Source organism: Ornithodoros turicata, chromosome 3, assembly GCF_037126465.1.
Source record: "Ornithodoros turicata isolate Travis chromosome 3, ASM3712646v1, whole genome shotgun sequence".
Classification (NCBI taxonomy): Eukaryota; Metazoa; Arthropoda; class Arachnida; order Ixodida; family Argasidae; genus Ornithodoros; species Ornithodoros turicata.
This window is the reverse complement of record NC_088203.1, coordinates 5954040-5969003: the sequence shown is the minus strand read 5'-3', so window position 1 is coordinate 5969003 and position 14964 is coordinate 5954040. Positions and strand designations below refer to the sequence as shown.

Below are 14964 nucleotides of genomic sequence, written 5' to 3'. Positions count from 1 at the left end.
GTGCATGTTATGCTATGATGCATACCATACCGTCTGCTCTAGTATACTGATGTCTACCATGTAGTACCATGGGGTATGTATTATAATGCTATACTATTACATACCATGTGCTTCTGTTGTACCAGAATCGGATGTAAAAAAAAGTCAAATTGCCTGGTTCTTATATGGTGTATAGCGCTTCATTTATGTTAAAATGACACGGTTGCACATCATAATTCCACTTTCTTTCAATTAATCGGTTATCTTACCAACCGCACTCAATCCGTCTGATGCAAACCTTTACCTTAATTTCAATTTGAACCTTACAAGTCCTACTTCTAACTACTTCTAACAGGTTGTGCATAGCACCTGGCCAATACTTGGGGAAAAAAAAAAAAATTGGCTCGTAAAACATGTAAATACCCTCTGCAGGTTACAAGAGGAGAAGGGCAGACTGGAAAAAGCCTTGGAGAGGGCTCCCAGACAGGAGGAAATCGAAAGGTAAATATTTGGGGGAGTATCCAAACTGAAGGGATCATACACTTTGTTGTTAATAAAGTGAAAGCCCCGCCCCCATAAATTTTTTGTCTCGACAGCGGCAAGTTGTACAACAAATAACACGCTTATCTCTCATAAGAACATTTATTGAGCAGTGAGCATCATAGCTGACCACTAACGCATGCAAGAAGTGAACTGCTTCAAAGAGCTTGTAACAGATGAATGAGTGACGTTGACCCGTGGACCATGTGCCCTGCAAGTGGCGCCATGCTGTGTTCATGGCAGACAAATTTTCAGTGGGAAATGAGACATTGCAGTTGCTGTCCACATTGAAATCTCGTATTCTGCCATTATCCGTGGCAGATTTCCATAGGCTGGCAGAGATATACAAAGACAATATTTTTATTAACTTGCATGACATAGAAGTAAAGTGTCTACAAATCGAAAATATACTTTTAGTTAAGCATCACATGGAACTTTGTGCTGTCTTAACAGTAGCATAACATATATAGTGTGACGACAGGAAAATTATCTGGTGTTTTTGCAGAATTCTTCAGTACTACATTACATTACATTAACATTACACATTACATTATAACATTACACTACATTACATTACACTACATTACATTACACTACATTACATTACACTACATTACATTACACTACATTACATTAATCTTTGCACCCTTTTTTCCCCAATTGGGAATGTTTACTCATAACACACTTTGCCGTGAGGGACGCGCTGGATGGGATATCGTCAGTGGGAGCAAAACAGAAGTTAGTCAAGACTGGATGGATAGTGCGCTCAACCAGTGTTGCCAATGTGCGATGTGTGATACACGTTTGTCTTCCTCTCAGTTAGGTGGTGTCGGAAAGGGTGTTACGAGCCATGGATACATCCATCTCAAAGCTGTGTTCCTCTGTCAAGCTTTGTAGTTCCAGAAATTCCACACAAAAGCCCCAGATTCATCGATATATCTTCAATTCTGAGCATTTTTGTGGATTTGCAAGAAAATTGTGGGCCTTACTCTCGATGTATTGCTCGATGAACGAAGCAGGGTTTTGAGCAGTGCTCATTTCATTGCTCCTTCGATGCAGTTTGAAGGCTGCCCTGTCGGACCATTCTTCCAGCAGCGGCGTCTTGCAGGGAGCTCTGGAACAACACATGGAACAAGTGAAGGAACTACGAGAGAAGCTGAAACAAGTGAGCCAAAATGGATGACGGGGGGTTAGCAGCCGGTCGATGTCCTAGGGCTTGTGTTTTCAGGTCTGATGTTTTTCGAAGAATGTGGGTAAAAATCGGGTTTTATATAAGAAACCTTTAAAACAAGGTGAAATCAGGCGATATTGGGTGGGGAAAAAAAATGAGTACTTCTCATATTTTAGATTAACGCGAGATGCAGAATAGCCATGTCCAGTGTCCATATTGGCATCTGAGTTGGCACTTTGCCGAGTTAGTTTTCAGTGTTCTTTGGGTTTTACGCTGATTGATGATGATTCAAATCTGGGAGAGTGAAAACAGGTTTTATTGTGTTTAACCCTGAAACACTAGGCCCTGGGTGCCATACTTGCATTACTTGCCATACTTCCTGGGTGCCACAAAATTATGTGTTGGTGCATTGTGATCTATGTTATTGATGCACCATTAAAATTCCAACCATCGTCAGTCATCATCAGCCACAGAATTTTTACTGTCAAACGTCCGTGCTTGTATTGAACTCGATATACAATATGTCCAGAGGCAAAATTTGCAGCCTTTCCTGCGCTTCGTTCAACGTTTTCATGCATTCACACACAACGGAGTCCTGCCTTCTGCATTAATTTTGAGTGATAACGATAGGGCCTTGTCATAAAGCAACAAGGACAAGTCTAATTGCTTTGCAGTAGAAAACTCAGTTTTCTCAGTGTTACATTATCACGAGGGTTGCAGGTTGGCCAAAGGTTACATGTTGCACACAAGTATGATTGTGGCTGTACCATTGCAGCTTCTGGACTTGGACGTTGGGAGAGGGCAAGCTTCAAACTCTCTCTCTCCTTCCCAGTTTCTCCCCTCTCAGCCTCTCTCTTTACAGTTTCCATTACAGTCCCTGCAGGGACTGTCACAGTTACTATTGTGTTGTCTTCAAAGGAACATTCTGGAGCGTCTGATTGATTTTAGTATTAGAGTTGTATTTCGTTGTGAGCTATAGACGTACATGCGATATGTAAAATTGCGTCCAGAAGAACGTCATGGTCTTTGACCTAAAAAAAAAAAGAAAGAAATCTGGGTTAGGTTTTGCGGTGGCATAAGCACGAGCAAGCACACCTTCAGGGACGCGGAATGGAGACAAAGGTGATTGAGGACTGCTCTAAGATGTGGTAGAACATGATTCGAACCACGGCTTGATTGTGTGGCAGAGTAGAAACCGAAAGGTACCCACAGTGATGTCACTGCAGCTAAGGTGCTGGCCATGAAATTCAGTTACAAATAATTGGCTGCAAATTTGATATAAAAATATAATATATTGAATATAAAAATTCGATACAGTAAAACCCGCGGATAGCGATATCGCGTATAACGATATCCCTCGTAAAACGATTGTTCATGATTTTACCGTCAAAATATACATTGTTTCTATGGGGAAACGACCCGCGTATAGCGATGGAGACCGCGGTTCCGAGTACTCGTATAACGATGTTGGACGCTGTCCCGTGCGTGTAACCTCCCGGCGACAATCGCCGCGATAAGATGCAGTAGAATCTCGATGATACGAATCTCACGGGGTAGCGGAAAAAATTTGTATAATCCGAAATTCACATCAAAAGAATTAAACCAAAATAAAAATTGAGACAAGAAAATAGACGGCGACTGTTCATTTTCCAATACTGTCAGTGAAAGAGGTAGGTGGTAAAGCCTTTCTTGTCTCTGTATTTGGCCAATGCTGCTCAAGTTCGCGAGATGATTCAAAAGGGCTAGCACATGCTTTCCACCCGCGAGTTGCGCGACAGTGTTCTAAAGCGAGCTTCTCCTAAAGCACACAGGCGTTAGGTGAAGCCGACTTGTGGAATGGTAACGTGTAGTGTTGCCAGAAGTTGTCCTGCTATGTTCCCTGGTTCCCTCCACGAGTTCTGATCGCTGCTTTCCCAAGCCGTGTGCGATGTCACACAGCTTCGCGTTTTTTTTAGCATCTGTTTCTTTTTCTTTTGCTACACGCGGGGTGACGCGCGACTTTTCGGGGACGCGCTATTTACGTCATCCCTCGTTTAACTATGTATCCCATATAACGATGGATTTCGCGATTACCGTCAATATCGTTATACGCGGGTTTCACTGTATATTGAATATAAAAATTTGATATATCGAATGTAAAAAAGGTTAATTGAAGCAATACTTGCTCATGATACGCTGCCAGGTATTGCCTAGATTGAATATTGTTGCTTGATCAATATTTGTACCACTTACCAGTGTTATGTTTGCCAGATTTGCGCTAGTTTAGATATCTTTATCCTGTTTTTTTTTCTTTTCTTTTTTCATATCATTAGTAGCTTGTTGCCTGATTGTTGTACGAGTGTACGTTTTTTTTTTTTTTCTTTTTAGTTTGTCGTACTTATCTGGAATTACAGTCGGGTCGGAGAGTCAGGTGCCTCTGTCAGGGACCTTCCCTTTTTGCACTTGATCCTCACTTTCACCAAGAAAAGTGAAAAATAAAATAATCATAATAATGTAGAACGATTTTGCCCAGTGACTTTTGGACATGATAGGAGAGCATTCTGGCAGTATTCCTTTAGCCTCGGTTGGAGCTCGAAGTGCAAAATGAGTCTGTAGCAACAGTTGTATGTACCACAGCAAGAAGACCTGGAAAAGAAACACAGACAGGAACTGGAGAGATGCTCCGAAGAAATGCAGAGACTTCGACTCGAAGTGGAACACAAAATGTCTCAACTGTCTTCAACCTCCGACTCCCTGAATGCTGAGAACATGAACAATCAGCTGCTGAGTAGTCAACTAAAAGCGGTAATTTCTTCTCCAGCAACTGCAGTCACAACGTTTTTTTACAGTTACAGGTTTTAATACTGTGTGGTGCAGCTATTACTCAATTCAGTTGGTATTGCCAGAGCCTTTTGGACCTGCTTTAACGATGCCTCGTCACGACAGCTGCAAGCAAAGCTGGAAGCGATGGAAGCAGAAAACATCAAACTGGGAACAGCCCTGGTGGATCAGCGCACCGCAATGCAGAGAAGCTTGCAGGATAAGGAGGAAGAAAATGCGGCGCTGCTTCGTGAACAATCCAAGGTGGCGTGGTATTTGTACAGGCTGGTAAAAATAGGGTAGAATCTCGATGATAGGAATCTCACGGGGTAACGGGAAAAATTGGCATCATCCGAAGTTCGCATCGAACGAATTAAACTAAAATAAAAATTGGGGCAAGAAAATAAACAGTGACTGTTCATTTTCCATTACTGTCATAAAAGAGGTTGGTCGTAACGCTTTTTCCGCCAGCACCATTACACGCAGCTTTGCGGTTTATTGTCGCGAGGGGAGTAAAGGGGTCAGGACAGAGATAAGGTGATAAGGTTTGGGGGTCGTGTAATCTCTTTGATATTATCTTCTCCAGCATCACCAATGGGTGAGTCATTGCTTGCATTGCGCAACGCGGATGTAAGGGAGTTTATGGTGAGTATGGTGAGGATTTTCCTCCCATTTCGAACGAATGAGAAGCATGACTCGCGCGCTCTCGTGTTACGGGGGAACGACCTCTGTCGCGCCCTCGGCTCGTTCGTATCATCCGTAAAGATAAGATAACACGTTCGTATGATCCGTGGAAAGAATAGGCATTCCAGCCGGGACTGGAAAAGAATTCGTATCATCGCGAAATTTGTATATTCCGTGATCGTATCATCGAGATTCTACTGTAAGTGACACCGTTGAAAGCGCAGTGCCGTCCAATCAGGGGAACACGTTGAGAAGCGTTTACCGCACAAGCCAGAGAGAAGGCAAGCTCACGGGCCATTTGCTTTCCTCCTCTCTGGCTTGTGCTGGCTGCGAAAGCGCTGGAGATGAAGCTGGCTCGAAAACGGTGTACGGCATTGAAACGACTGCATCGGTGTGGCAAGAGGGAATTGCTGTTTTTTTTTTTTTTTTACCGCATTAAAAAATACGGTGGCAGTCGTCGAATAACTTGCCGTTTTTGAGCCGACGGAAGCCCTTTCGTTCTTTTTCCGTCAGGCGAAGCAGGACCTGAAGGAGAAAGATACACTGCTCGCCAGCGCCCTCGAGCAGCTGGAAAAAGTGAAGGCGGACCACACTGCACTGGTGAGTGTCGCGGCCGAGAGACCCGAATAATCCGAGCGCGACGACCTCTGTCAGGGCGCGTCCAATGACAGCCTCAAGAAGGAGTCCTGGGAGAAAGAGAATGAGGTGCAAGGGTTGAAGAGGCAGCTGGAAGCGAATGCCACCAGGATGGGAAAGATGGACCAAGAGACGTCCAGGTTGAGGGACTCCCTGTCGAGGCTGGAGGCGGAGCGCGATCAGCTCTACGCAAAGGTAAGCGAAAGGCGTCCTTTGTCCTTTGTGAATTTAGCAAAGGTTGCACATTTTGATCCCGTCGTAAAAATAGAAAATGACGTCTCTAGCGCTTCAAACTTTGCACACTGATAGTCATTCGCCTCAAGTTTTAATCACATTTTTTTTTTCAAATGCTATCACTATGTAGAAAAAAATTAGAAGTAAAGCAAATTCTCACCCCCATGCATTTCCTATGGCCCGTACCTCCCGCAGACCGCCATTTTGTTCCTCCGTCTGCTTCACGTTCACGCCACCACGTACAGGTGGCGCTGCATGGAGACGAAGCAAAATCAGAACTTATGGAACAGCCAGCAACCAGATGGACCAGATGCAGGATTTTGAGGCAGCGCCACCTATACGTGGTGATGCGAATGAGAAGCAGACGGAGGAAAAAATGGCGGTTTGCAGGCGGTATGGGCCATAGGAAATGCATGGGGTGAGGACTTGCCTTGCTTCTAATTTTTTTTCTACAAAGTGATAGCATTTGAAAAAAAAAAGTGATTAAAACTTGAGGCGAATGACTATCAGTCTGCAAAGTTTGAGACGGAGACGTTATCTTACATTTTTACGACTCGATTGAAATGCGTAACCTTTGCTAAATTCACCCTGTAAATTATGGGAATGGTAGAATGTTTAAGTGACGCTCGAATGGTGGAACCTTTGTGTGGAATTCTGTACGTCGAGAGTTTGAATGTGCATGAGCAGGTTAGCAGGAGACAAGTGAGTGAAGTGACTGGCATACATAGAGCCTGAAGTTTTTGGGATTTTTTTTAAATTTTTAATTCTGGGGTAAAAATTGGGTAAATAAGCGTGTACACCAAATTCATGCGAATTCAGGTGAAAAAAATCTTCCAGTGTGCTAAATTCGGGGGAGAAATAGGGCTCGGTTACTCAAAGTGACTGTAGTGGTTTGGTACAAACGGTAATGTAACTGCATTTGCTGCAAAACAAGCGAGTTAGTGCATTCCTGCAGGCATCTCAGTGAGGGCAATTTGCCAGGCAAAAATCGGGCTTCACCCTAAACAGGCAGCCTTCGATTCGGGGTGCAAATTCGTGGATGAATCGGGTAAAACCCTAAAACTTCAGCTCTATGCGTACAATTTCTGCCATATTTAAAGCCAGTTTCTGAGCTGCTCTGGGCAGTTGAAACGGATGGCACCATGCAAATCCCCGGTGATGTTTTGTAGTGTTTTCAACATTGCACCAGCTTACTTTTTACTGTTTTTGCCATTTACAGTCCATACCTGTTTACTGCTCTTTCTGTTTCACATAGATTTACCTACTTTAACTGTGTATAGTTCCAAATTGTAACCAGTTCTCACTGTTTTTGCCTCTTTTTCCTGCCTGCTGTTCTGCGTGTTTGAGCTGTTCATACCTTCCATTTACCATTGACTATTTCTACCCTGTTTTCACCAGTTCTCTGTTTTGTCATTATTGTTTTTGCCATCTGCCGTTACACGATGAAAGCGCTATGACACCTACACAAGGAAGCATGATGTATTTATTTATAAATAGTATGATGTATATACGGGCAAGCTGGTGGACAAACTCCATCTTGAGCAAGCCTGATCATGTTGGTTTAATGCATTTGCACTAGAACCCCCAAGTTGGAAAACTTTCATTGTCTGTCAGATGAGCGTGTGAAGCCTCGTGCCGAGACATAGGGTGTTAGATATGGGAAGAGAAGTAGATAGTAGATTCAGATAAGTAGGTACAGTAGTAGATACTTTGTAGATAGTAGTAATATAGTCGTGGTAGTGATAATTAGTGATAAGTGATAATTAGTGATTAATGATGAATGATGAGTAGTGATGATAGTGGTTACTGGTAGCGATTAGTGGCTAGTTGTAATTAGTCATTAGTGATAGTGATTAGAGGTAATTTGTGATTAGTGATAGTGATACATAAGGGAATACATCGAATGCTACCGCATTTTCGCCACATTAGCTACATTAATCGTCCTCCAAGTGTTTTCTGTGTCGCCCATTACTTGAGCTTTCTCAAGATGGAGACAACTCATCGGCGGGTTGCTCAAATTTTTGGCCGCGCTTTCAGATCGAAGCGGGAGAAGGCTCGAACGCTGTCATCCAACAGCTGAAAGAGGAAAACGTAAGTTGCAGCTGGAAGAGCGACAAAAGCGGGCATCTCTGACAGCAGCCCGTACCGCAGGCGTTGCTGGTCGAACGAGTGGGGTCGCAGGAGAGGGCAAACGTGCAGGCGAACGACGACGCTCAGCGCAGGATCGAGGACCTGCACAGGGAACTGCAGGAGGCCTCCACGCAGCTGCAGATGAAGGGCCTCGAAAACGAACGACTCTGTCAGTCAGTAGATTCGCTGCAGGACACCTGCACGGCAAACGAAGCGCGTCTAGGCAAATTGGAGTCGGATCTTCGTCAAGCAGTGAGTCGTCGCAGCGCTTGGCGTCGATAAGGTCCTGAATCGGCCTCCCCTTTCAGCTTGATTCCGTGAACCGTTCCGAAACATCGAGGGCACAGCTGCAGGCGGACTTGGACAAGTGCAAGGCACAGCTTCAGGAGAAGGCTAAGGACCTAGAAGGAATTGCTGAAAAATTGCACAAAGTGAGTGAGATGCCTGCAATTTTTAAAATTTTTTTTTTTCAAGTTTAATCCAAGTTGGTGGTTCTCAAGATAGCCGACATGTTGCCGATGTGGCCTAACAGGCTTCTGCCTTTCCTGGCAGCTTTCTGCCTAAAAGTCAATAAGCATCTGCTGGACTGCTTTCGTTTCATATGGGTGTTTCCTTGCTTTTGAGACATGCTCTACTACATTGGGTATTGTAGGTAATCATGTACAGGCCTAGTATTTAATAAGCTTCACCACAGTCTATGTACAGTGAACCCTCGTTAATATGACCCCCGATAATATGACGTACTCACTTTATGACCGTTTTTCTTGGGAACCGTTCCGCCGGCATGTAAATCCATCTCGTTAGTATGACAATCCGCTTATCCGACTATGACTGAGATTTTTGTCACAAGTAGGGTCAAACGCAGGTATTATATTCTCGTTATTATGACCACGTCACATGACCCACAGAGTATCCCCAGGGAGAGGCTACACGCATACCTCAGGAAGAGGGTGACACGTGTTGAAGTAGGGCACCAAGGTTTGGGATGACTCCCGATGTTGTTGACCTCGGAATTACTCGTAGCGCTTTTCGGACTGCCAAAGCACTGTAGTGCTTAAAACAGCAGTGACCACGAGACCAGGTCACTCTGTGCTGCTGCTGCTGCTGTTGTGCACCTAAGAATGGCCGGAACGAAGCGGTTTCTGAGATCAGCAGATGGTGCGTTTCTCGTTAGTATGACAATTCGCTTTATGACCAAAATCTGTGGGAACGGTGGTGGTCATATTAACGAGGGTTCACTGTATTGTCTTGAAGAAAGCAGGGAACATGGCCCATCCATGTGCCTTTGGAGGGCTGTGAGAAACGTTTCAGCTAAGGAGAGAGGCGGTTGCCGCAGGTGACTTCCCTGCAGACCAGCACGAGCAGCGAGTGCAGGGAGCTGGAATCTGCACTGACGAGCGAACGCCAAAAGAGTGGCAAGCTCCAGTCTAGGTGTAGTACCCTGGACCAGGAGCTCTCCCACAAGAGCAAAGAGCTGGCCACACTCACAGCCGAAAAGACTACCCTGCAACTCAAGCTGGAGGAGTCAGCCAAGCAGCTTAATGCCCTGCAGCAGAAGGTGCGGGTGGAAATTCTCTCATTCGTATTAATTTGAAGTTATTTGAAGTTATTTCAGTCCAAACTAAGTGTGTCCATACATGCTTGTAGACAACCATATTGACTTTATAGACATTAGTATTAATGCTTTTGAATGCTTAAAACGTCCCAGTTACAGCATAAGGTGCTGCTACCATCGCCACCTGGTGTTTTGTGGATGCGGTTATAACTGTCACTTAGGTTAACGTAACTGTGAATGTCAGTTAATGCTGTAATTGTCGTAAAAGTGGTTTGCAGTGCCCAGTTAATGACATTCAGTAAGTACAGGATGTAGAGGGAAACATGCTCACCTGTTCCTTTGAATACATTTTACAAGTGCAGTTAAACACCGATTTAACGAAGTTGCAACGCATCCGTGGTACTTTGTTACAAATTAATTTTCCCACTTTGTCGGCAAAAATAGTCTTATTATGTGTATACAATTCTGTGTTGTTGATCAGAGTCTAATAGTGGTAGAAAACATGAAACAAAGAAACAGCCCAGAACTTCAAAGGTCCAGTGGTGTTTGTTGTGGTGTCCGACCTAATGGTACGTTTGAGCCCCACCTTACACTTTTTCCCATAGAGCTTGTCAACCTGGCCGTATTACCCACGTTCAAAAACGGAATTTATGCTGTTCTAATAGTTTTTCATTAAAAATCTGCATCGAATTGAAAAAAAAAAAAAAACTGTATACATTTGTAAAGTCATCGGTATAATTTATTCGGAGCAGTAACCCTGGTAGAGTTCACAGACTACGATTCGTACCATCCTTAGTTGCCGTACCATCCTTAGTTACCATACCACCGTAGTAACCGTACCATACCATTACCGTACCGTAGTAGTTACCGTACCATACTGTTACCGTACCGTAGTAGTTACCGTACCATACTGTTACCGTACCGTAGTAGTTACCGTACCATCCTTAGCTCGAACGCACTGACGTGCGATTCGTTCCTCCCTTCAGCATCATGAGGTGAACCAGTTGAAGAAAACACTGGAGGGTCGTCTGCTAGATACGGAGGAAAAGCTGCGGGCGTCTGAGAAAACCTATCTGGAAACACGCCGCCAAAAGGAAGAAGAAAACGTAAGCGTTGAAACCGAAGCGAACAGTGGTGACCTGGATGAGGTTCTTCTCTTTAGGCCAAGTTGCAGGAGCAAATGGACACTCTGAAGCAGGAAGCTGAGCATAACATCCGCTCACTGGAAGAATGCAAGCGTGCACTGGAGCTGAGCTGCTCGCAACTTGAGGTGACATTTTTTAGTAACTCGGCAAGCCTAAAAAAATTTCAGTCACACATATAACCAGGGTTGGTAGACCCACAGATATTTCATCTTAAGCGAATAACTTTGTCTCCAAAAAGGAAAAATTGGAAGACACGGCAAAGAACCTGGGCAATACCAAGGAAAAGGTGAGGCGTTTACATGGCCGTCAGTGTTTGTTCGGTGCTTGCTGGCTCTGTATACTATACAAGGAATTGGAATTTTGTCTTTTTTTTTTTTCGTGCTTGTTTTTTTTTTTTTTATAGGCTCAGCATTTTGAAGCTGAGGCGAAAAAGGTGCAAGCGCAGCTGGAAGAGGAACAGAAAGCGTCTGCCCTGTTGAGAAGCTCGGAGGATGCGCTCCGAAGTACCGTGGACACCCTGACGTCCAGGACAGAGGAGCTGGACAGTGCTCTCTCCGAGTCCCGCGCTAAAACTGACACGTTGGGGTCCGAGCTGGCGCAAGTGACTGATGCCAGCAGTCGCCTCAAGGGGGAGCACGAGGCAAGGCGTTCTTGGCTTTAGGTTTCTCTTTAGCTTTTGAAGTTCTAATTCTTAACTTCTAAGGTGATTTATTAGTAAGAGCACAAAATGTAAGCCAAGCCAAGTCGACTGATGAAGAAGAAATGCTGTTTCTTGTGCGCAGAGCTTAAGTTCGAGAATGGTTGCAATGGAGTTGCAACTTGAGGAGTACCAAGCGCTTTCTTCAAAGTCGAAACACGAGCTGGAGCAACTGAAAGCGGAGCTGGAAGCGAGTCGTCTTGACGTGCACGACCTCACTCAGGTGTGATCTCTTAATTTTCACCGGCAAGCAACGTAAGACAGTTTATGAAACATTTTTACGGATGTATGTAGTTCCGTATCGGGACCACTGGCTTTTTTTAAAGAAAAAAGGAATAAAAACAAAAATAAAACGCTTTTACGTGAAAGAGGAGCTAATTAGTAACGAAACTAAACAGGAATGACCCTCGTATATTGCGTGAAACGTATAAAAATTAAATTTTATGGCCCGTTTCTTGAAGGCGATCCGCCACCTTTACCGAGGACCTTCCGATCGAACCCGAGGCACCAGTCTCGACGTCTGCACTGCCTAGTTGCATGTCTGGGGACCCCTCCAATCTGTAGAACCTAACCTAGACTAACCTCACTAAAGTGAGGTGATTTAGCCCAATTCAACGACCTACCTCTTGCAAAATGGCCAGTTTCAAGTCCGTTAGGCCTAGCATATATCCATATCCAATACTATCCATAGTATATATCCATATCCAAATCGGCTACTCACTTGGTATTCGCTTCGGTTTTCAAACCACTGTAGACGACCTGCAGCCCTGCGTCGTTGATTACGTAACGCCACCACGCAAGGCATGCTGACGGGCACTATCAGCTTTATCGGCCTATCAGCCGACGCATTTTTCCCGCTTCTTGCCAATCAGAGCAAGATACAACCTCGAACCGGTCTTCTCGGGGCGCCACATGTTTGTAGACAGAAAGTCGTCTATTCGCACGGGTCTAGAAAACATATTGCACTTTTCTTTCTGCTTTCCAAGCCCTCTCAATTGAATGTATTTCATGCCAATGTAATGCCGATGAATGTATATTGCACTTTTCTTCCTGCTTTCCAAGCCCTCTCAATTGAATGTATTTCATGCCAACGTAATGCCGATGAATGTATATTGCACTTTTCTTCCTGCTTTCCAGGCCCTCTCAATTGAATGTATTTCATGCCAACGTAATGCCGATGAATGTATATTGCACTTTTCTTCCTTCTTTTCAAGCCCTCTCAATTGAATGTATTTCATGCCAATGTAATGCCTGTGAATGTATATTGCACTTTTCTTCCTGCTTTCCAAGCCCTCTCCATTGAATGTATTTCATGCCAATGTAATGCCGATGAATGTATATTGCACTTTTCTTTCTGCTTTCCAAGCCCTCTCAATTGAATGTATTTCATGCCAATGTAATGCCGATGAATGTATATTGCACTTTTCTTTCTGCTTTCCAAGCCCTCTCAATTGAATGTATTTCATGCCAATGTAATGCCGATGAATGCATATTGCACTTTTCTTCCTTCTTTCCAAGCCATCGCAATTGAATGTATTTCATGCCAATGTAATGCCGATGAATGTATATTGCACTTTTCTTCCTTCTTTCCAAGCCATCGCAATTGAATGTATGTCATGCCAATGTAATGCCGATGAATGTATATTGCACTTTTCTTCCTTCTTTCCAAGCCCTCTCAATTGAATGTATTTCATGCCAATGTAATGCCGATGAATGTATATTGCACTTTTCTTCCTGCTTTCCAAGCCCTCTCCATTGAATGTAGATGGGTAGAAATCCAGCGAACCGGTAGAGATGTAGGAAGGGAGTTGCCTCAGGACAGAAGCCGCCGATATTTCGAACAGAGACTGTTCTTCTTCTGGGCGAACAGTCTCTGTTCGAAATATCGGCGTCTTCTGTCCTGAGGCAACTCCCTTCCTACCTCTCAATTGAATGTACTTCATGCCAATGTAGTGCCGATGAATGTATACTGCACTTTTCTTCCTTCTTTCCAAGCCCTCTCATTCGAACATATTTCATGTCATCGCAGAAGAGGGACGAACTGTTGACCAAGGTGAATTTGTACGAGGAACACATCTCAGCTCTCCAGAGCCAAGTCCAGTCCCTCTCGGAAGAAAAGGTGGTTCCCACTTTTAAGATGAGACCTTTGTTAGATGTTGTTGACGTCCCATTTCAGAATGCTCTCGAAGGACGCCTCCATGCGGAAAGTGCCTCGTGGGAGACAAAGGCTGCCCAGCTGGACTCCCAGTTAGCGCACCTACGAAAGCAGTATACCGCACAGACAGAGCAGATGGCGAAGGTAAATTACGGGTGTCTTTAACGCACCCATGAAAGCTGTATACAGCCGAGACTCGTTGACGTGACCACGGCTGTTCCCGCCGATTTTGGTCATAAATAGGGCCTGACTTTTTCGGGTTTTATTTTTGGCCAAATTCGGGGGGTAAATATCGGGTGATATTTTTCATTTGAAAATTCGGGTGTATTCGGGTTAAATCCCGTTACGGCATATTCTGTCGTCAGGAATTCGGGTGTATTCGGGTGATTTTTTTTTTGTTTAATAAAAATTCGTCTTAACATGGAACTAATGTTTAGCAATGTTATCAAACTTTATTTTAATGCACGCTTACGAGTGTGCCATGCGACCCGGACGTTTTCGGGTAGATTCGGGTTAAACCAGAATTTTACAGATTTCGTTCGGGGGGTAAATATCGGGCGGATACGGGTTTAACCCTAAAAAGTCAGGCCCTAGTCATAAAGCGAATTGTCACGTTAACGAACGCCATCGTGTTACGAGTCGTACCACGCGCTCTACGTGAGACTTCGAAGAGTAGAAAATGTACGTAAGGTGGAAATGGGATACGAACATACGAGACATTTTAAAAGAATGTGTAACACTTAATTTTCTTGGGAAAAGCAACGCTTAGTTCTGCATCTTGCCAACATCTGACGTTTTCTTAGTGCCGTTCTCAATCTGACGCATACGTGCTCCTTCATTCCGGCAGTCAGCTCCGTTCGTTTGCGCTTCTTCTCAGATGTGGTTGACGAATGCCGTGTGACTGCAGCAGGTCGGCACGACCGTATGACCAAGGACGCTGCTCTTTTGAGCGTGTCATCCCGGAAAGGGGGATGGTCGTTTTGGCCGTTACATGTCAGGAGAACCGTGGGTTCAGTGGCTCAGCGGACATAGTAAAGGACGAGGGTAAAGTACACGTATTTGCCCCCCTAGTTGTGCTAAAAATAGTAGTCATTGTCATATAAACGAAATTTCATATTAACGAACAAGACCTACATGCGGAGGGCATTGGGAGGGAACGGTTCCAGAGAAAAAGTGTCACAAAGCAAGGATGTCGTGTTAACCAGTGTCACATTAACCAGTGGCACATTAACCAGTGTC

At 44.3% G+C, this 14964-nt stretch overlaps 1 protein-coding gene across 3 annotated transcripts in view; it reads left to right on the top strand.

Annotated features, from left to right (window-relative positions):
* The window catches only part of LOC135387897 (early endosome antigen 1-like), a 30648-nt gene that overhangs the window by 10359 nt on the left and 5325 nt on the right, over positions 1–14964 (top strand). For all 3 annotated transcript variants that reach the window (XM_064617097.1, XM_064617098.1, XM_064617099.1), the window contains 17 exons: positions 412–480; positions 1579–1684; positions 4307–4474; positions 4616–4753; positions 5687–5773; positions 5828–6004; positions 8081–8134; positions 8195–8425; positions 8482–8604; positions 9510–9731; positions 10715–10834; positions 10891–10998; positions 11112–11159; positions 11277–11513; positions 11656–11793; positions 13600–13689; positions 13747–13869. In XM_064617097.1, the coding sequence (XP_064473167.1) occupies positions 412–480; positions 1579–1684; positions 4307–4474; positions 4616–4753; positions 5687–5773; positions 5828–6004; positions 8081–8134; positions 8195–8425; positions 8482–8604; positions 9510–9731; positions 10715–10834; positions 10891–10998; positions 11112–11159; positions 11277–11513; positions 11656–11793; positions 13600–13689; positions 13747–13869 (2239 nt within the window). The remainder of the gene's footprint in view (positions 1–411; positions 481–1578; positions 1685–4306; positions 4475–4615; positions 4754–5686; positions 5774–5827; positions 6005–8080; positions 8135–8194; positions 8426–8481; positions 8605–9509; positions 9732–10714; positions 10835–10890; positions 10999–11111; positions 11160–11276; positions 11514–11655; positions 11794–13599; positions 13690–13746; positions 13870–14964) is intronic.